Source organism: Ranitomeya variabilis, chromosome 1 (genome assembly GCF_051348905.1).
Source record: "Ranitomeya variabilis isolate aRanVar5 chromosome 1, aRanVar5.hap1, whole genome shotgun sequence".
NCBI classification, from domain to species: domain Eukaryota; kingdom Metazoa; phylum Chordata; class Amphibia; order Anura; family Dendrobatidae; genus Ranitomeya; species Ranitomeya variabilis.
The window spans coordinates 500654018-500673904 of NC_135232.1; the positions used below are offsets into that span (position 1 = coordinate 500654018).

General features: G+C 44.9%; 1 protein-coding gene across 2 annotated transcripts in view; it reads right to left on the reverse strand.

Annotated features, from left to right (window-relative positions):
- Positions 1–18993, reverse strand: part of CILP2 (cartilage intermediate layer protein 2) — a 215418-nt gene extending 196425 nt beyond the window's left edge. For both annotated transcript variants that reach the window (XM_077252315.1, XM_077252307.1), the window contains exon 1: positions 18770–18993. In XM_077252315.1, coding sequence (XP_077108430.1) covers positions 18770–18830 — 61 coding nt within the window. In that variant the 5' untranslated portion in view covers positions 18831–18993. The remainder of the gene's footprint in view (positions 1–18769) is intronic.
- Between the last annotated feature and the right edge of the window lie 894 nt (positions 18994–19887).

Here is a 19887-nt window from a genome sequence, read left to right on the forward strand (position 1 = left end):
ATGAATTGCAACTGTTTGAACTCATTACGTATATAAAAGACACCTGTCCACACACTCAATCAATCATACTCCAACCTCTCCACCATGTCCAAGACCAAATAGCTGTCTAAGGACACAGGGACAAAATTGTACACCTCACAAGGTTGGGATGGACTACAGGACGCTAGGCAAGCAACTTGATAAGAAGGCAACAACTATTGGCACAATTATTAGAAAATGGAAAAAAACACAAGATGACTGTCAATCTTCCTTGGTCTGAGGCTTCATGCAAGATCTCACCTCGTCGGGCATGATGATTCTGAGAAAGGTCAGGAATCAGCCCAGAGCTCCATGGGAGAACCTGGTCAATCACCTGAAGAGAGCTCAGACCACAGTCTCAGACATTACTGTTAGTAACACACTACGCCATCATGGATTAAAATTGAACAGAGCACACAAGGTTCCCCTGCTCATGCCAGCACATGTCCAGGTGCGGAAGACGTTTGCCAATGACAATCTGGATGATCTAGACTATTTATTGGAGAAGATCATGTGGTCAGATGAGATCAAAATAGAACCTTTTTGTATCAACCCCACTAGGCGTGTTTAGAGGAAGAAGAAGGATGGCTACAACTCCAAGAACACCATCTCAACCGTGAAACATGGTGAGTAAACATCATACTTCGGGGTTGCTTTTCTGCAAAGGGGACTGGACGACTGCACTGTATTGAAGAGAGGATGGATGGGGTTGTAAGGAGGTGGTGGGGAGCCTCAGTTGCCTCCTCTCTCCTACACACTGAGCCCATGCGGCACCCCGATGGTTCCCTCATGTTTTATGTTGTTATGCCGTGTATTAATGTGTAATGTGCTGTATATGTTATGTGACTGTATTTGTACATAATTACTTCAGGGATAGGAGTTAAAAAGGGCGGCCAGTCCAACAGACTGACTGGGAAGGAATTTCCTGCTCCTGCAGCAGAGCCTGGGCAAGCTTGCCCGAGGCAGGGCATACTTCACTGCCAGAGCAGGGGCAGTGGACTGCAGGGCAAGTGTGGACGGGCCCTAGTGTTGGGGTGACTGTCCCCAGAAAGACTGTTGTGGCTTCCAAACCTGCATAGGAGCTGGAGATGCTGACACAGAACAAGAAGCATTATATTATATACAGTAAAGTTCCAGTTAGAACAGAACCATGCCTGTGGTGTTTCCCTGAGAGCTCATCCCCAGCGGCTGAGGTACATGTATGATGGAGGTAACTGACCCTACCACAGGATTAGGACTGCACTTGTCTGTTTGTGGTCAAGGGGCCGGGGTACTCATTGATGGTGTCTTAGTAAACTCGACCATGACTACCACCCCAGTCGCCCTTGTTACAGGGTCATTGATTGCGGGATTTTGACAAACAACCTCCTTCCCTCAGTAAGAGCATTGAAGATAGGTCGTGGCTGGGTATTCCAGCATGACAACTAGAAGATCCACCATAGGGGATACATTGGAGACTATTTAGAGAGCTCATGAAAGGCAGCTTGCTATGGAAGCAGCTAGAAACCACCGTCAGAGCTTCACCTCAACACCCACCATGAGGGAATTCCAAAGAGTGTCCAGCAAGGACTTTAAACCATTTAATGAGGCTTCAGGGGACATTATGGATTTTTCCAGGAGTTTGACCAATGTCAGTTAATGGGAGTTCCAGAAATGGAGTGGGTCCAGCATCTGATGAGACTCTTAGAGGGTGCAGCTGCGGAAGCATATCAAGCCATTGACCCTCAGTGGAACCGTGAGTATGAGTACATTATGCAAACTGTCCTGGAACATTGTGCGGTAATACCAGACACTTAGAGGTCTCAGGTCCATACTTTAGCCTGTAATGGAGAAGGCTATTTTAAAATGTGGTGCTATTTTGAGTCAGAATTTTTTGGGGGAATTTATTTATACCAGCACATAAAATAATTAAATGTACATTATACATATAATCATGCTGGCGCTTGCCTGCTGAAGGTGATTTTTTTTCAATATATTTAATATTCAGTATGTAAAATAGGGGGCAGGTCACTGAGGGATCAGTGACCTGTCAGAAGCCATCAGTAAGAATAGCTAATCAGAGCACCACATAAAGATTCCCCCACAGGCCCTCCCCGGAGCACGAGCATATCATTAACTGAAAAATAAAAATAAAGATTAAACAACAACTACAAGACGGATTTCATCAACAAAGGTATGATTTTAATCACTATAACAGCGCCAACCTGTAGGTTACTAAGCACAATCTTGCTGACCGGTTCCCTTTAAGTCTCCTCTTAGCCTTCCTTTTTGCAAGCTAAACATTCCCAGATACTTTAACTGTTCCTCGTAGGACATACTTTGCAGTCTGCTCACCATCCTGGTAGCTCTTCACTTAATTTGCTTCAGTTTTTCACTGCCTTTTTTAAAATGTGGTGTCCAGAACTGGACACAGTATTACAGATGCGGCCTGACCAATGAGGAGTAGAGGGGGATAATTACTTCATGTGATCTAGACTCTATGCTTCTCTTAATACATCCTAGAACTATGTTTGCCTTTTCTGCTGCTGCATCACACTGTTGACTCATGTGCAGTCTGTGATCTATTAGTATATGCAAGTCTTATTCACACTTGCTGTTACTTTGTTCTATTCCTCACATTCTGTAGATGTAATTTTTGTTTTTCTTGCCCAGATATAGAATCTTGCATTTCTCCCTGTTAAATACCATTCTATTAAGGTACCGTCACACTCAGCAACGTTGCAAAGAGAACAACAACAATCCGTGACGTTGCAGCGTCCTGGATAGCGATCTCGTTGTGTTTGACACGCAGCAGCGAACTGGATCCCGCTGTGCCATTGCTGGTCGGAGCTAGAAGTCCAGAACTTTATTTCGTCGCCAGGTCGGTGTGCATCGTCATGTTTGACATCAAAAGCAACGACGCCAGCAACGAGCATAGGGGGCGTCGCAGCGTCTCCTTCTAGCCAGTCGGTACACTCCGACTGTTTGACATGGAGCTATCAACCAGCGAGAACAAGAAGTGAGTCGCCGTTACGTCACTGGATCACTCCTGCATCGTTCTGGAGTTGCTGTGTTTGACGTCTCTACAGCGACCTAAACAGCGACGCTCCAGCGATCTAGTCTAGGTCGGCTCGTAGTCTATATCGCCGCAGCATCGCTGAGTGTGACGGTACCTTTAGTTGCTGCCCATTGTTCAAGCTTATGTAGATCCTTCTGAATCTTTTCTATGTCTTCTCTAGTGTTATCTGTCCCTCCTAGCTCTGCATTGTTTGCAAATTTGATCAGTTTAACTTCAGCTCCCTTATCTAGATCATTTATAAAAATATTGAACAGCACTGTGGCCAGTACAGAGCCTAGTGATACCCCACTTGAAACACTCTTCTAATTGGATGTGCAACCATTTATCACCACTCTGAGTATGGCCACTGAGCCAGTTATGAATCTGCCTAACCGTAGCCTTGTCAATCCAATACTTGGTCATTTTTTAATAACGACGGTATTAGATACTTTACCAAATGCTTTCCTGAAGTCAAGATATACTATATCTGCCGCATTTCCCTGATCTATCTAGTCAATGATTCTATCACAGAAGGAAATTAGATTAGTCTGGCATGACTTGTTTGCTACAAATTCATGCTGGCTCTGGTTAATTACTGCATTTTTGTCCAAGTACTTACATACTGTTGAATAATTTGTTCTGTCCTTGGTGGTAGGTGTATTGTCTGGGTCCTCTGCACCGTTTGTCTCTCTCCAGCCACGCTGCAGTGATACACGTGAGCTGCTCTAACTGCCACCCTGCTATGGACATGGTTACTCCTCCTCCAATACTATCTCCTGGCCGGACATTTGTGTACCTGGCCACTGTTGCTACAGGAACTCATCCCCCAAGACATGTGTGGACACCTGGTCTGACAATGCCGTGAATGTTCCATGTTCCTGCTACTTTTCCTCCTGTGCCAATACCTCATTCATCATCGACTGAAGCTTTTTTTTCAATGAGGCATAGAAGTGGGTTAGTAATGATGGCGTCATCAGTGCTGGCCATTTTCGTGGAGTACTTGAAACAGCACAAGACAGAACACATGTGCCGCATGGAGGCACTATCGTTGGTCATGAAGTAGTGTTCCGCAGAGCGACTCACCCGTGCTTGCTGCGTCTCACACTCTAATGATAATCTGCTGATGCTTACACTGTCTCTCCAACATGTGCAAGATGGAGTTCCATCTTGTGGGTACATCGCATATGAGGCGGTGAGCATAAAGGCAAAAGTGAAAAGGCAGCACAGACAGGCAAGCAGTGACTGCGTGAAATCACGAAAACATGTGCAGATGGCTAGCATTTTCAGCAGCGGCTCTGACATATCTGTGTAATTTGCAGAAAGCTCTGCACCACCAAATTTAGCACATGTGACAGGCATGGGATGTGTGTCAAATTGGCTAGGTCCAGACCTGCTGCGATATTATGCAGGTTATTGCACACCACTGGGTATGCATCTGGTGCAGAATGGGTTGCAGCCATAGTCCTCCACCCCAGCCCAAATGGTTATAATTGACAGGTTTATTCTTTCCCTTCCAAGGCCGGTACAGACATGGGTTGCCCAGGGGGATCCTTGGAATGTGGATGACCTGGTCGGCCTAGTAGAAAGGTACCAGGTGGCTGACAGGTCCTTAAGGAAGCCAGGGGGTGATGCATCTTCATACTGGGGTACCCATCGGGAGCACAAGTCCCAAAAGATGGGTAGCAGAGCCACCACTGGGGGAGGTTGAAGGTCCCAAAGAGCTATTGAAGGGTTGCAAAAGACTGCTGGTAAATAACGGATCTGTTGGTGGAGTTACGGTCCTGGACACGTTGCTGCCCATTGTCCTTTGTCTTGTCAGATGGATTGCAGCCTAGGCAGGTGCTGCTCATATTTTGTTTATCCTGCTTGCAGTGTGGACCATCAGCCCGGAGATGGGCCTCCGTCATGTCCCGTGTCCATAAATGGGATGCTGGTGTCAGGACTATTGGACTCGGGGAGTTTGGTGACCCTAATAAGGGCCACACTTCCCCACCAGGTGATCCCAGGGAAACATGTGGGTGTCCGCTGTATCCACAGTGATGCCAAGGACTACCCCATTACCAGAGTTTATATGAAAACAGACTGTCACTGAGTCCCATGAGGTCGGTGTTGTGAGAGACTTGCTACACCCCCGTGAAAATTGGGTGGGACTTCAGCCTGTTTTGGAACTTGTGGGGAAAGGCTGGGATGCTAAGTGACTCAGACAAAAGCCAACTCAACCTCAATCCCCATCACAGCCAGAGGGGGAGGAGTTCCACTTGTGTGTCCTGGTGTGTAATGAAGATGAGACGGTAGTAGAAAAACACCTCCGGCATCTTTATTTACAGCCGATATATGACATGGACATGACAAGATTTCCGATGTTTTGGCTCTCAGGCCTTTATCAAGGATGTCTGTCACAAGATGAATTGGCGCGCATGGCGTGTTTGCAGCCAGGACAGATGACAGATGAGACGGTGGTCAGTGAGGCCGAGGTTCCTGATCTGGGGATTTCTGAGGAAAATTTTGGTTCGGCTAAGATGCGGGATCTTACTCTAAAAAATGCATTTGAAAATGTGTCTGTGATAGATGGGGTTGTTCAAGAGCCAGGGGCTGACACCAGGTTCCCACACTTTGCCATTAATGGTGAGTTACTGTATCGAGTGACCACACTGAGGGGAGGGGAGATAGTGGAGCAGCTCTTGGTTCCAGGTCCCTACCGGCAGACGTTTTTTGACATGGCCCATTCACATGTTTTGGGGGGACATCTGAGGGTAGAGAAAACACAGGAAAGAATAATGCAGAGGTTCTATTGGCTGGGATGTTACTGGGAGATCCTAAATTATTGTAGATCCTACCCCACTTGTCAGATTACCCCTCACTCTACTCACTTACGAAGTCCCCTAGTTATGATACTGGTGATAGAGGTCCCATTTGAAAGGATTGCCATGGATCTAGTGGGTCCTTGTCATGCTGCTGCAGTGCAGTATAGTGCAACCTCCACCAGGGGGAGCTTGTGAGGGAAGTGAGGCTGCACACACAGAGTAGCACCACAGTGCAGCAGCATAGGCGCCACCAAGTGGTGAGAGAGTGGTCAGGCAAGCTGAGTCCAAAAACAGTCAGAAGCAGAAGTACCAGAGGTTGCAGCAGTACAAGTGGTCAGGAACAAGCCACGGGGTTCAGCAACAGTCGGAAGCGGATAAGACAAACACAAAAGGCAGAAGTGAGTCAAAATACAAGCCAAGTCAAAACCGGGGAATCAAACAAATTTACATGGAAACACTGAGAAAGGGCAGACAGAGGGAGTCAACAGACATGGGGCAAGTCAGGGATCACAGCAGGACAAATCAAGATCTACCAGAGTCAGGTACACACACCGAAGGCAGAACTATAGCTGACACCGCTTGCAGGATGCATTGGAGCTAAATAGCAAACCTTAACCCAGAATGAGGCAGAGCAAAGTTAACCCTTGACATGATCCGCTCAGAAAAAGGGCAGACAGGACAGGACAAAACCCTGGAATGGATCATGACAGGCCTCTAGTTAAATCGGCACAAGGGCACCAATACATCTTAGTGGTCATGGACTATGCGACCCGTTACCCTGAAGCCGTACCACTAAGAAAATCCTTTGCCAAGAGTATCGCCTGGGAGCTTGTTCTTATTTTTGCACGGATGGGACTGCCGAAGGAGATTTTGACAGATCAGGGAACTCCGTTTATGAGCAAGGTAATGAGAGAGTTGTGAAAGGTCCTTTAGATTGCCCAGCTGCGAACCTCAGTCTACCATCCACAGGCAGACTCCACCAAAAAGATCGTGCGAACAGACACTACAGGGGTTTTCTGAAAATGTAAAAATAATTAGCATGAAATGATAAATCCCTTGCAGCTCCAGCACCGATGCTCCGGGGGTCTCTGCCAGTCTTAGCACTTAGCTGCAGTGGTCTTGAGGCTGCATCTTATATTATAGCTGCAAAGTGAATAATAATAACTATTAGGGACCCTGAACTATCGGCCATGGAGCCAGAGCGGATTTGGCAGAGTAGGTTGGGGGACATGTAAGACTTTTTTATCGCTTTTTATTCTGCCGTTTGTGAGGTAGGATGTATAAAAAGATTACAATTCTGCTGTTTTCTATTATTTGACTGTATGGCCCCCTTCACACAACTATGTATCATGTTTTTCACGGATGCTATGTGTGCCCTATTTAACCTACGGTGCTGTCCACATGTCCATGATTTCCCAGCAGCACAGATTATAAGGGCCAATACAAGTCTATGGGTCCGTGTAGATGTGCCATCCATGTGCCGTCCATGTGCCGTCTGTGTTTAACATGGAAAGTATGTAAGAAGCTTTGTAATTTCATTTCCAGTATCCATACTGGAAAAACACGGATGGCACATGGATGACACACTTATTGGAAACACGGATGGCGCCGATATAGGTGTAACACGTACATGTTTTATATGGACATGTGAAGGGAGCCTAACAGTGTTGTTGGTGGAATATTTCAGGATTGGGGGCCCCACTTTGAATTTTGTCCAGGACCCCAATTTGTCTAAAACCTTCCCTGCCCACTATCCTGTAGAATGTAAGTCCGCAAGGGTAGGGTGATCTCCCCTCTTTACTTGTCTGTCACTATTAGTTTGTTCATTGTAATTTCTATTTGTGTTTTGTAAATAACCCCTCATGTAGAGCACCATGGAATCAATGGTGCTCCAAAAAGAATAATAATATTAATCCTCCGCATGATGTTCCACCCAGTCTTCACCCCTGCTCTCCTTGACGGTGTACATGTAAGGTGCTCAGGCGAGGTAGTCGTGGACAAGCTGCTGCTTCTGCATGCTCTGGCACCCTACAGGAAAGTCATGTCAAAATCCCGATGCAGGTTACAATCTTTCCCTCACGTACCAGACATAACTTCAGCTCTAGCACTCGTTCACAATAGAGCATACCTTTTCCTCCTCTCTCCACTACCTCTAGGGATCCCTCTCCACTGGTGACAGTGCACCTAGATTCCATCATCCTCCGTCTTTAAGGATCCGTGTCCATCTTCCCCTACAGGCCTGCAGGTGCGATGTGCCTAACAGCTCCGACTTCAATCTCGAGATCCTGGGCTTGATAAATGGATCCGCATAGAGCAGTCGTTTGGCAATCCACTTCCCCGAATGATAGGCCCATGTTGGCTCTAGCAACCCACTGCACCTAAGCTCATGAAAACTTTCCTAAACCTTCCACTACTGTTCAGCACACATAACCAGGAAGTCCCTCTCCTTTTGTTAACATTATTGCCCTCCCCTCTTGTGGGCTCATACCTAACATTAACTATTCCTTATCTAATTCCTATATCCTACCATATATTACTAATAGTCCTTTCCTCCTTTCATCTATAAACACTTCTGTATACACATCTGCATACCTCCCAACTTTAAAAGATGGGAAAGAGGGACAAAGTTTGCGGCGCGCAACGCGCGCTGCGGCAAATTTTAGGCCACACCTCTGACCACACCCATTCATAATTAGTCACACCCATATGCACGTCCCAACCACACCCATTTAGCACTGCCGATCACACTGTTTCACATACAATAATTATAAACAAAAAAATATGGCCACACAGTGCTCCATACTGTATAATGGCCACACATGATGCTCCATACTGTATGATGACCGCACATGATGCTCCATACTGTATAATGACCCCACATGATGCTCCATACTGTATACTGGCTGCACATGATGCTCCATACTGTATAATGACAGCACATGATGCTCCATACTGTATAATGACCGCACATGATGCTCCATACTGTATAATGACCGCACATTATGCTCCATACTGTATAATGACTGCACATGCTGCTCCATACTGTATACTAGCCGCACATGATGCTCCATACTGTATAATGACCGCACATGATGCTCCATACTGTATAATGACCGCACATGATGCTCCATACTGTATAATGACCCCACATGCTCCATACTGTATAATGGCCACACATGATGCTCCATACTGTATAATGACCCCACATGATGCTCCATACTGTATACTGGCTGCACATGATGCTCCATACTGTATACTGGCTGCACATGATGCTGCATACTGTATAATGACCGCACATGATGCTCCATACTGTATAATGACCGCACATGATGCTCCATACTGTATAATGACCACACATGATGCTCCATACTATATACTGGCTGCACATGATGCTCCATACTGTATAATGGCCACACATGATGCTCCATACTGTATAATGACTGCACATGATGCTCCATATTGTATAATGACCGCACATGATGCTCCATACTGTATAATGACCGCACATGATGCTCCATACTGTATAATGACCGCACATGATGCTCCATACTGTATGATGACCGCACATGATGCTCCATACTGTATGATGACCGCACATGATGCTCCATACTGTATAATGACCGCACATGATGCTCCATACTGTATAATGGCCGCACATGCTCCATACTGTATACTGGCTGCACATAATGCTCCATACTGTATAATGACTGCACATGATGCTCCATATTGTATAATGACCGCACATGATGCTCCATACTGTATAATGACCGCACATGATGCTCCATACTGTATAATGACCGCACATGATGCTCCATACTGTATAATGACCGCACATGATGCTCCATACTGTATATTGGCCGCACATGATACTTTGTACCATATAATGGCCACACATGATGCTCCATACTGTATATTGGCCGCACATGATACTTTGTACCATATAATGGCCACACATAGCTACTCCTACACACGCGGCTGCACTCCATACACTTTGCACACACGGCTCCACTCCGTACACACGCGCTCCGCTCCATACACCTCGTACACATTCAGCTCCGCTCCATACACCTCGTACACATTTAGCTCCGCTCCATACACCTCGCACACACGGCTTCGCTCCATACACCTCGCACACACACGGCTCCATACACCTCGTACACACACGGCTCCGTACACATCGTACACACACGGCTCCACACACCTCGTACACACACGGCTCCGTACACCTCGTACACACACGGCTCCGCACACTTCGTACACACACGGCTCCGCTCCGTACACCTCGTACACACACGGCTCCGTACACCTCGTACACACACGGCTCCGCACACCTCGTACACACACGGCTCCGCTCCGTACACCTTGCACACACACGGCTCCGCACACCTCGTACACACATGGCTCCGTACACATCGTACACACACGGCTCCGTACACATCGTACACACACGGCTCCGTACACATCGTACACACACGGCTCCGTACACATCGTACACACACGGCTCCGCACACTTCGTACACACACGGCTCCGTACACATCGTACACACACGGCTCCGTACACATCGTACACACACGGCTCCGTACACATCGTACACACACGGCTCCGTACACATCATACACACACGGCTCCGCACACTTTGTACACACACGGCTCCGTACACATCGTACACACACGGCTCCGTACACATCGTACACACACGGCTCCGTACACCTCGTACACACACGGCTCCGCACACCTCGTACACACACGGCTCCGCTCCGTACACCTTGCACACACACAGCTCCGCACACCTCGTACACACACGGCTCCGTACATATCGTACACACACGGCTCCGTACATCTCGTACACACACGGCTCCGCACACCTCGTACACACACGGCTCCGTACATATCGTACACACACGGCTCCGTACATCTCGTACACACACGGCTCCGCACACCTCGTACACACACGGCTCCGCTCCGTGCACCTTGCACACACACGGCTCCGTACACCTCGTACACACACGCGCTCCGCTCCGTACACCTTGCACACACACGGCTCTGCTACATCCACACTGTACACCTCCTGACCCCACACAAAGCATTACTTACCTCATCCTGCAGCGGCAAGTTGGCAACCAGCACAACTTCGGAGGTCCCGACTCCCGATCATGTGACCTCTGACTCCTCCCCTCCTGTGACCTCATCACAGGTCCTGTGCGCAGAAAGCAGGTAGCCATACGGAAGGGTAAGGGCCCGGGGCATGGCTTGAGACAAGGGGGCGTGTCGGTCCTGCTGTCTGCGGGTGCGGGATCAGCGGGTCCTGCGCTGGACAGCGGGGCACAGGCTCCAAACCAGGACAGTCCCGCACAATGCGGGACGGTTGGGAGCTATGCATCTGTATACATTATCATGGGGGTTCGGCATCCGCTTCGCTATTCTATACATTACCTTAACATATTACATCAGGATTATACACATTTAATGTATAAACGCATAACTCTGTTCACATTACACATAGGCATATGGCAGCTGTCTTCAGGGTACACACATACACACAGCAGAAAGCTGCAGCAATCGGCATATGTGTTTCGTCATCAGCATCATCAGAGATGTGCTGCGGAGGTCCTCTGACTGTTTGCACTACCTCTCCCATGCATTCATTCACCAACAGAACAAGTGGTTGGGCATCAGTGCACTTAATCTCTTCCACTTGTGAAGTTAGGGCTAGGTGGATGTTCTATGGAACCACTGCCAGCAGAATCATCAAAAAGCAGAAGTGACTGCTGCTCGACTTGATGCTCAGACTGCTTGACTGATCTGCAAGGGGAGGAGGTGGAAGACAGATGCCCATTAGCCGCAAGAGCAAAATCTGCACTGTTAGCATGGGACTGGGTGGAAGACAAAGCAAAGGGACTGAAGGCACTTTAAGCCAACCAATCTAAAATTGCCTCTACTTCTTCTGGCTTCACCATTCATCCAACGGTACTTAGGCCTACAAAATGACACAGAACGTCCTGTCACCTGCTTGCACCAGAGGAGGGTATTTCATTTGTGTACATTGGAAACACAGATCGACCATGTCTGTTTTCAGAGTACTCCCCAAAAAAGCAATAAAACAAAACAAAACATACAAAAGTGTTGGCTACCTGCTCCTCGTACACCTCTTCTACCTATACCGCCATCATCATCTTCTCCTCCTTAATCTCCTGCTCCACTTGGACCTTCGCCTCCTTTTTCGTGTTTATAATTTTTTCTTTCTTTTTATTCTCTATTATTTTAAGTATTTTCCCTATCCATATTTGTTTTCAGGAAAATTGTTCTGTTCTTACCCCATTTAGCTTCCATTTGCAGCCCCCTAGCCCTTACTATGACCATTTTACAGCTATTTTAAAGCACCAAAGTTCAGGTCCCCATTGACTTCAATTGGTTCAGGTTGGGGGACAAGTGCGGATCCGAACCAGACTCTTAACTATAGCTAGGTCGAATCTGGCGAACCCGAACATCCACAGGTTCACTCATCACTAGCTTCCAGTTGCTCCTACCAGATTTTCAGGAATGCAACGAGGAGGGAAAGTAATAGAATGCAGATTTTATGGTTGCGGGCATCCCGGGCTTCTGCAGGCCACGTGCCCAGCTGTTCAGTGGAGGAGTCATCTTCAATTCCAACAACCACCTCCTGCGTCTACAGGTGGCTATCAGCCTTCAGGCTTCCTTACCACCTGATCCAGAATGCAAATGGGAGGGAGTGTGATGCAGATCAGATGTTATTGATGTGTATCTGCAAGCCACCTGTCTGTCTTGCTGGTCGATTGAGGAATGACCCTGCACCAAATAGGCCTATTAATTGTTTACAGCTAAATACAATGGAGGAAGTAGTGTCACCACTCCAAGCTGACTCGCCTAATAACTCAGACATCCATATTCAATTAATAGGGGTTTATGGGGTGCGGGACACAGCCACAAGTTCCTCTAATCATCAAAGAAAGCACTTACAGGAGGTTGTGCTGGAAGGTCGGAGAGTTCCTGTTTATTGAAATTCTGGGTCATTATTGACTATAGTTGACCCCAGAGTGGTTCGGCCAGAGGCGAAACAGCAAGGACCGGGGATTATAATTGTATTAGCTGGAGGCCAATAGAGCAATATTTCAAAAGCAAGTGTAGAACTGGACTTTGGCTTTGGGTATCAAGAAATACATGGTTGGGGTGATGAGTGGCCTGCCTGCAAATATATAGTTTAAGTCAAAGAGGATGCAAGATGGAGCCTGGCTCAATTTTACCGTATATCAAAGAGAGAACAAATACCAAAATTCTGCTGGATTGTCCAGACAGTAGGAGCCATGAATAATCTCATTCATGTCTATGTGTACTTGACAAGCAACCTGTTGAAGTCACTAGTCTGTACACAAGTTGAGGGGGGGGAAGGCGTTGTAACAGAGTGCCCCCCATCCTGTTTTCATGGACCATACTGTAATCAGGCCTACATTAATATTGCCTGTTCTCCATCTGGTGGGGGCATGAGTGACTTTACTTCTCTCTGCAGGGGGGCTTCCCAAATACAAAGCCCTGAAGATAGGCAGGAGACTGGGCTTCTGGAACCTTCTTCATACTTTGGGGTACCTGTAGCAAATGTTTAACGGGTGGGTGTGAGCATCTCTGCCCAACCAGGGGCTGATTACAAGAGAGGTAGAACAATCACACATATGTTTGGTTTGGTAGTCAATGCTGTGTTTTGTGAAGAGCAAGGATCTGTTGCTGCAGTCAGGTCCTGGTGCCAGTGTTTGGTCTATTAGAGACTGGGGATCAGTTTCCATGTGGGTTTTTGATGTCTTGCCCTCCCTGCTGGATTTGAGGATTTGTTCCAGCTGCATTGCAGACTCTAAGGAATCCTCTATGTTTGGTGTCATATTCTCCCAATTAAAGTCTTTTGGATTGTTTGCCTACCTGCTGTCCCTGACTGCTGTCACACACTCTGTCAAAATATAGCTATCTAATTTAGGCCACATAAACATGTTCAGTATTTAGTCAGTATTTTACCTCAGTATCTGTAAGCCAAAATAAGGAGTGTAACAAGCAAAGGAAAAGTATAATAGAAACACGTGCACCACTTCTGTATTATCATCCACTCCTGGTTTTGGTTTACAAACACTGATGTGAAATACTGGACATGTAAACGTGGCTTTAAGGGCATTCAAATTCTTTCAAAATTTGAAAATTGCAAAATGTTCTATTTTTTTTGTCAAATTGTTTGACCAAAATTTATTACATGAAAAACAATCTCAAGGTCACTGCAATTTGTTGAAGCATTCCAGAGTTATTACCATATAAAGGAACACTGGTAAGAATTTAAAAATTTGGCCTGGTCTTGAAGGTGAAACTGGGACTAAAAAAGTGCATTAAAATGACATTATTGTAATTGTTTTTCATTTTTTTACAAAATTTTATAGGAAGAAAAAAAAATTTTCCCTCTAGACTACAGGAACATAGAAATATACTGCTATGTACAGATGTATCTCTATGGGCTCCTACTCACTTGCGAGCAAAACAGACGAGTGCAATCCGATAAAAAATCGGATTGCACTCGGACCAATGTTAAGTCAATAGGTGACATCTCATTTGCGATTTTTTTCTCAGTCGAAATCGGACTGGGAAAATAAAATCGCAGCATGCTGCGTATTGCTGTAATTCTCGGACGAGACTTGCCTGTAAGTCAATGGGTGCGCGAAAAAAAATCGCACGGCACTCACACCATGCGAGTGCTGTCCAATTTTTACGCGCGGTGTACAGTAACACTGACAGGTTAGAATAGAATATGTAGAATAAATGTGTACACATAGTATAGGTATATATATATATATATATATATATATATATATATATATATATATACATATATATATATACATCAGTGAGGCACATATATATATATTTAAATTTAATACAGAGCTAGATAGCAGAAAAGCCGGTAGTTCAATTCCCGGCTTTTGCTATCTCCTTCCCAAACCCGACAGGATATGAGACATGGTTTGCATACAGTAAACCATTTCATATCACTTATTTTTTTACATATTCCTACAGCTGTAGCTGTTAAAATAAAGGGTTAATTCACGGAAAAAACTAGTGAGGGCTCCCGCGCAATTTTCTCCGCCAGAGTGGGAAATCCAGTGACTGAGGGCAGATATTAATAGCCTAGAGAGGGACCATGGTTACAGGACCCCCCTGGCTAAAAACATCTGCCCCCAGCCACCCCAGAAAAGGCACATCTGGAAGATGTGTTTTTTTAACCCTTTATTAATATTGGATTAATAATGGATAGGTGTCTTATTTACACCTCTCCATTATTAACCTGGCTTAATGTCACCTTACATTAGTAAGGTGGCATTAACCCTTTATTACCCCATATCCCACCGCTACTCCGGAGTGGGAAGAGAGAGGCCAAGTGCCAGAATAGGCGCATCTTACAGATGAGCCTTTTCTGGAGTGGCTGGGGGCAGATGTTTTTAGCCAACTGGCGTCATGTTGAGCTCCTGGGAGATTTTGGTGAAATGGCAATAAAACTGTTTCAATAATTGATACATTCTGCAGATGAAATTGGATAACACAAATCAAGCCTCAGAGCTCATTCAGATGTCCGTTTTTCTCGCATTTGAGAAAAACAGACTGATGACAAAGTGTGGTCAGAGTGTCATCAGTTTTTCTTGTGTATTGAAAAAAGTTTGTCTTCTTTTTCCTTTCCGGCAGATCATGAAAATCAGACTGCACTCGGATGTCAATTGAGTGATGTCTGATTTTCTTGTGGACCCATAGACTTGCATTGCCATGTCTCTAAAGTGTCCCAGGAACCATTTTTTTAACCCAATTAGATGCTGCATGTTGCTTGTATTCCTGTGAGCAGCCTGCCTGAACATACTTTCATGGCACGCAGTGTCTCCGGACCAGTCCCCCACCATGCACATTTGAGATACCATTCATTGCAAAGAAGATGCTAACAGAAGATCTTGATGATTTGCATACCTAAATGCATTCAATGTGGCAGAACATTCCTTAGTCAACCATTAATACCTTCATTAACAGCAGCCAAGACATGCAAGCATGTGTATTTCGCGCATGCTCCATACTGAAGACATTGTGATGTTTCGAAAATTTTGTTTATATTTTTTCATAATTTGCAAATAATTATCATGTCTATAGAAGTTTTCTGAAATTCCACAACTTTCCCTTCTTGATGTTGCAATTCAAATATTGAGGAGTATATACAATGGGTGATATAAGTATTGAACAGATCAACTATTTTCTAAGTAAATATATTTCTAACGGTGCTATTTACATTAAATTCTTACCAGATGTCGGTAACAACCTGTCCAACACAGGAAAATAAATAAAATCATAGATGTCCATAAATTAAAGGTGCTGTAGATAAGCCCCCGATGTATCCTGAAAGATGAGAAAAAGAGGTTAGATTATACTCACCTGGGGGGCGGTCCGATCCAATGGGCGTCGCGGTCCGGTCCGGGGCCTCCTATCTTCATAGGATGACGTCCTCTTCTTGTATTCACGCTGCAGCTCCGGTGCAGGTGTACTTTGTCTGCCCTGTTGAGTGCGCAGGCTCCGGGCCTCTCTGACCTTTCCCTCCGGGCCTCTCTGACCTTTCCCGACACCTGCGCACTGCAGTACTTTGCTCTGCCCTCAACAGGGCAGACAAAGTACGTCTGCGCTGGAGCTGCAGCATGAACACAAGAAGAGGACGTCATCGTAAGAAGATGGGAGGCCCCGGACCGGACAGCGACGCCTATCGGACCGGACCGCAGCGAGACCACCCCTGAGAGAGTATAAGATAACCTGTTTTTCTTACCTTTCAGGTTACATCGGGGGCTTATCTACAGCATTACAGAATGCTGTAGATAAGCCCCTGATGCCGGTGGGCTTAGCTCATCTTCGATTTTGGGGGTGACAGGTTCCCTTTATTGTGTAATAATGAGAAATTAAACATGGAAAAAGTATTGAAAACATGAAGAAAGAGAAGTGCAAAAAGCTATGGAAAGTCATGACACCAGCTTACATGTATCAGTAATTAGAAAGCAATCCTGACAGTGAAAAATAATATCAGCTGGTTCAACTGATGACCTATAAAAGGGTCTCTCATTACCAAGATTCCACATAAGAAACACCTCAAGATGGGTAAAACCATTGAGCTGTCTCAAGACTTTCTTATCCTTATTGTTGACCCGTTGAGGCTATAATCCGGAAGGGGAAAGAACATCAATTCACCACAAACTGGCCACGACCAGGTGCTCCCCACGATTTCATACATATGGATGAAAAGAATTATTAGAAGTTGTCTAAGATCAAAGAACCAACTGTGAAGAGCTACAGAAAGACCTGGAATCTGCAGGTACAGTTGTTTCAAAGAAAACACTAAGTAATGCACTGAACTTCCATGGCCTGTATGCATGCTCACCATGCAAGACTCCATTGCTGAACAAGAAGCATGTTCAAAGTTTAAAGATTGTTCAACAACACTTAGGCAAGCCTGTAAAATACTGGGAGAATATAGTCTAGTTGGATGAGACCAAAATTGAACTCTTTGGATGCTGTAATACACACTATGTTTGGAAGCCAAAAGGCACTGCATATCACCCCAAAAACACCATACCAATAGTGAAGCGATGTGGGGCTGTTTTTCAGTTCATGGCATTGGCAAACTTCATATAAACGTACCAAGACATTCGTGAAAAAGAATCTGCTGCCATCTTTCAGGGTGATGAGGATGAAATAAGGGTGGACATTTCAGCAAGACAATGATTCCAAACACACAGTGAAGGAAACTCTCAACTGGTTTCCGAAAAAGAAAATAAAGCTGCAAAAATATTGCAGCCAATAACATGACTTGAATCCAATAGAAAATATATGGAAGGAACTAAAGCTCAGAGTTTATAGAAGGAGCCCACGGAACCTTCAGGATCTGGAGAGTGTTCGTGAGGAAGAATGGGCCAAAATCACACCTGAGCAAAGCATGTGACTTTCTCCGTACAGGAGGCATCTTGAAACTGTCATCATCAACAAAGGCTTTTGTACGAAGTATAAATTACATTTCAGTAAGAATGTTCAACACTTTTTCCGTGTGTCATTTCTTATAAATTACACATAACTTAATTTATGGACATTTATGATTTGATATCTTTGCATTTGTGAATTGGATGGTTTTTGGTGAGAATTTCATGTCAATGGCACTTTTAGAAATATATTTAATTAGAAAATTGGTGACGTGTTCAATACTTATTTCATTCTCTGTATATACAGAACATGTACTCCTATACATGTATGAATCTTAAAGATGGCGGTAATCTATTAACATATAACACATAATCTACAACATTCATATATGCCAGATCAAGGAGATGATATCACATTAACAGGCTGAATAAGAAGACCATACATAACTAGGATTCAGTTGCACAGGTGTTCCAACCCTATGAATTGGAGAGTCCTACAATTTTCTGCAAGAAAACTGTTACTTGTGATAATACTTCACAGTCTTTCTTACTACCTTTCCATAGGTACATGGTCAAAACGTTTAGTAGTGAATACCATGCTCAAACATAATAATTTAGTGTGTGGTCGCCTGGGACTGATACTCTGATTCTGAAACATTACAGTTTTTGTTTCTGATTTCTTTGACAAAAATGTTGCAGATTTTTGGTGAAGCTTCACAAGCATAAACTGACATGCTGTGGATTTCATCTCCAACCTATTTGCTATACATGAAAATACCCTAAACCATTCAAATCTCAATGTTTTCAGTGCTATAAACAAGTCCCTTACTTATATCTATGGAGCAAGTCAGTCCTACCCAGGGGCTGAGTATTTGGCAGAAAGGTCAAAATGAAATTAGATTAAAAAAAAAATAGAATGTTTTGTTTCACTTACCAAAAGAGGCTGAGATCTTCAAAAGCACAGTGAGCAGCAGGGCAAGGTGGCAGGATGGCATGTCTGCCCCAAATAACACATGAACCTGGATCTACTTCTGTCTGGTGCTGGACAGGTAGTGATCTGAATTTAAACCCTCTTCCAGCCCCAAGATGAGGGGTCTACTTACTACAGATGAAATAGGAACCCAACTAGAATGTGAGAGGAGCTGGATGCAACTCAAAATGTAAGCCAACACTAACAGTTTGTGTGCATGACCTCTTTTCTATTTAGTTGCTGTAGACAGTTCTTTTTTCAGTTTTTTTTTTCCTTTTGCTTGCTGCCATGTTTTACAAGACATCCTTTTACTTACTTCTGTATGAAAGCTCCTAATTTACAGCAGCGCCACTTGTAGGAACTTGTAGAATTCCTTAAAGGGGCCTGTCACCTGATCATTGCTGCCCAGACCACTGGCAGCATTAATTAGAGCATGATTACAGCCAGGTATATATTTCTTGTTTTTTTTTTCAGAAAGGATTTACTGGTAGAGATGATTGACATGTCTCTTCCATAATGAAGACTGGAGTGCAGCTGGACTAGTCTCATCTCTGGCTATGCTTTCTATTTTCTCTTAAACGTTATTCTTGGTAGGGAAACAAAGGGCAGTGGGCACCACAAAAATAATAAACATAAGGGTGTTATTAATACTGTGCAAAAATCAGATATGAGGGAGAAGAAGAGAAAAGTTGGCACAAAAAATACATAGTGCATTCAAAATAATGAAAACTATGTACTGTGTAATGGCCGTGCATCAACGTGCAGAAACATGGTCTGATGGTACCACAGCTCCTGTAGCCGTGTGCGTTTGCCATTTGTGACGCGCAGTAAATAAACACGCCCACTTTGGATCCTATTGGTTAGTCTAGAATATAAATATTTATGATGTCCCGCTATGGACACGCCCCCAGGAAGAAGCAGGCGTGAAATGCGCGTCGGGGTTGTTGGGAGGCACAGCACGCCACTGGGCATTTAATCTTTAAAGCATTTGGACTCAGGTAATATGTGTTTATCAGGGGTTTTTGGCCTCTTCCTTCTACGTTTATGATGTGACATGTATGCTGTGGATAATGGTGCGGTGA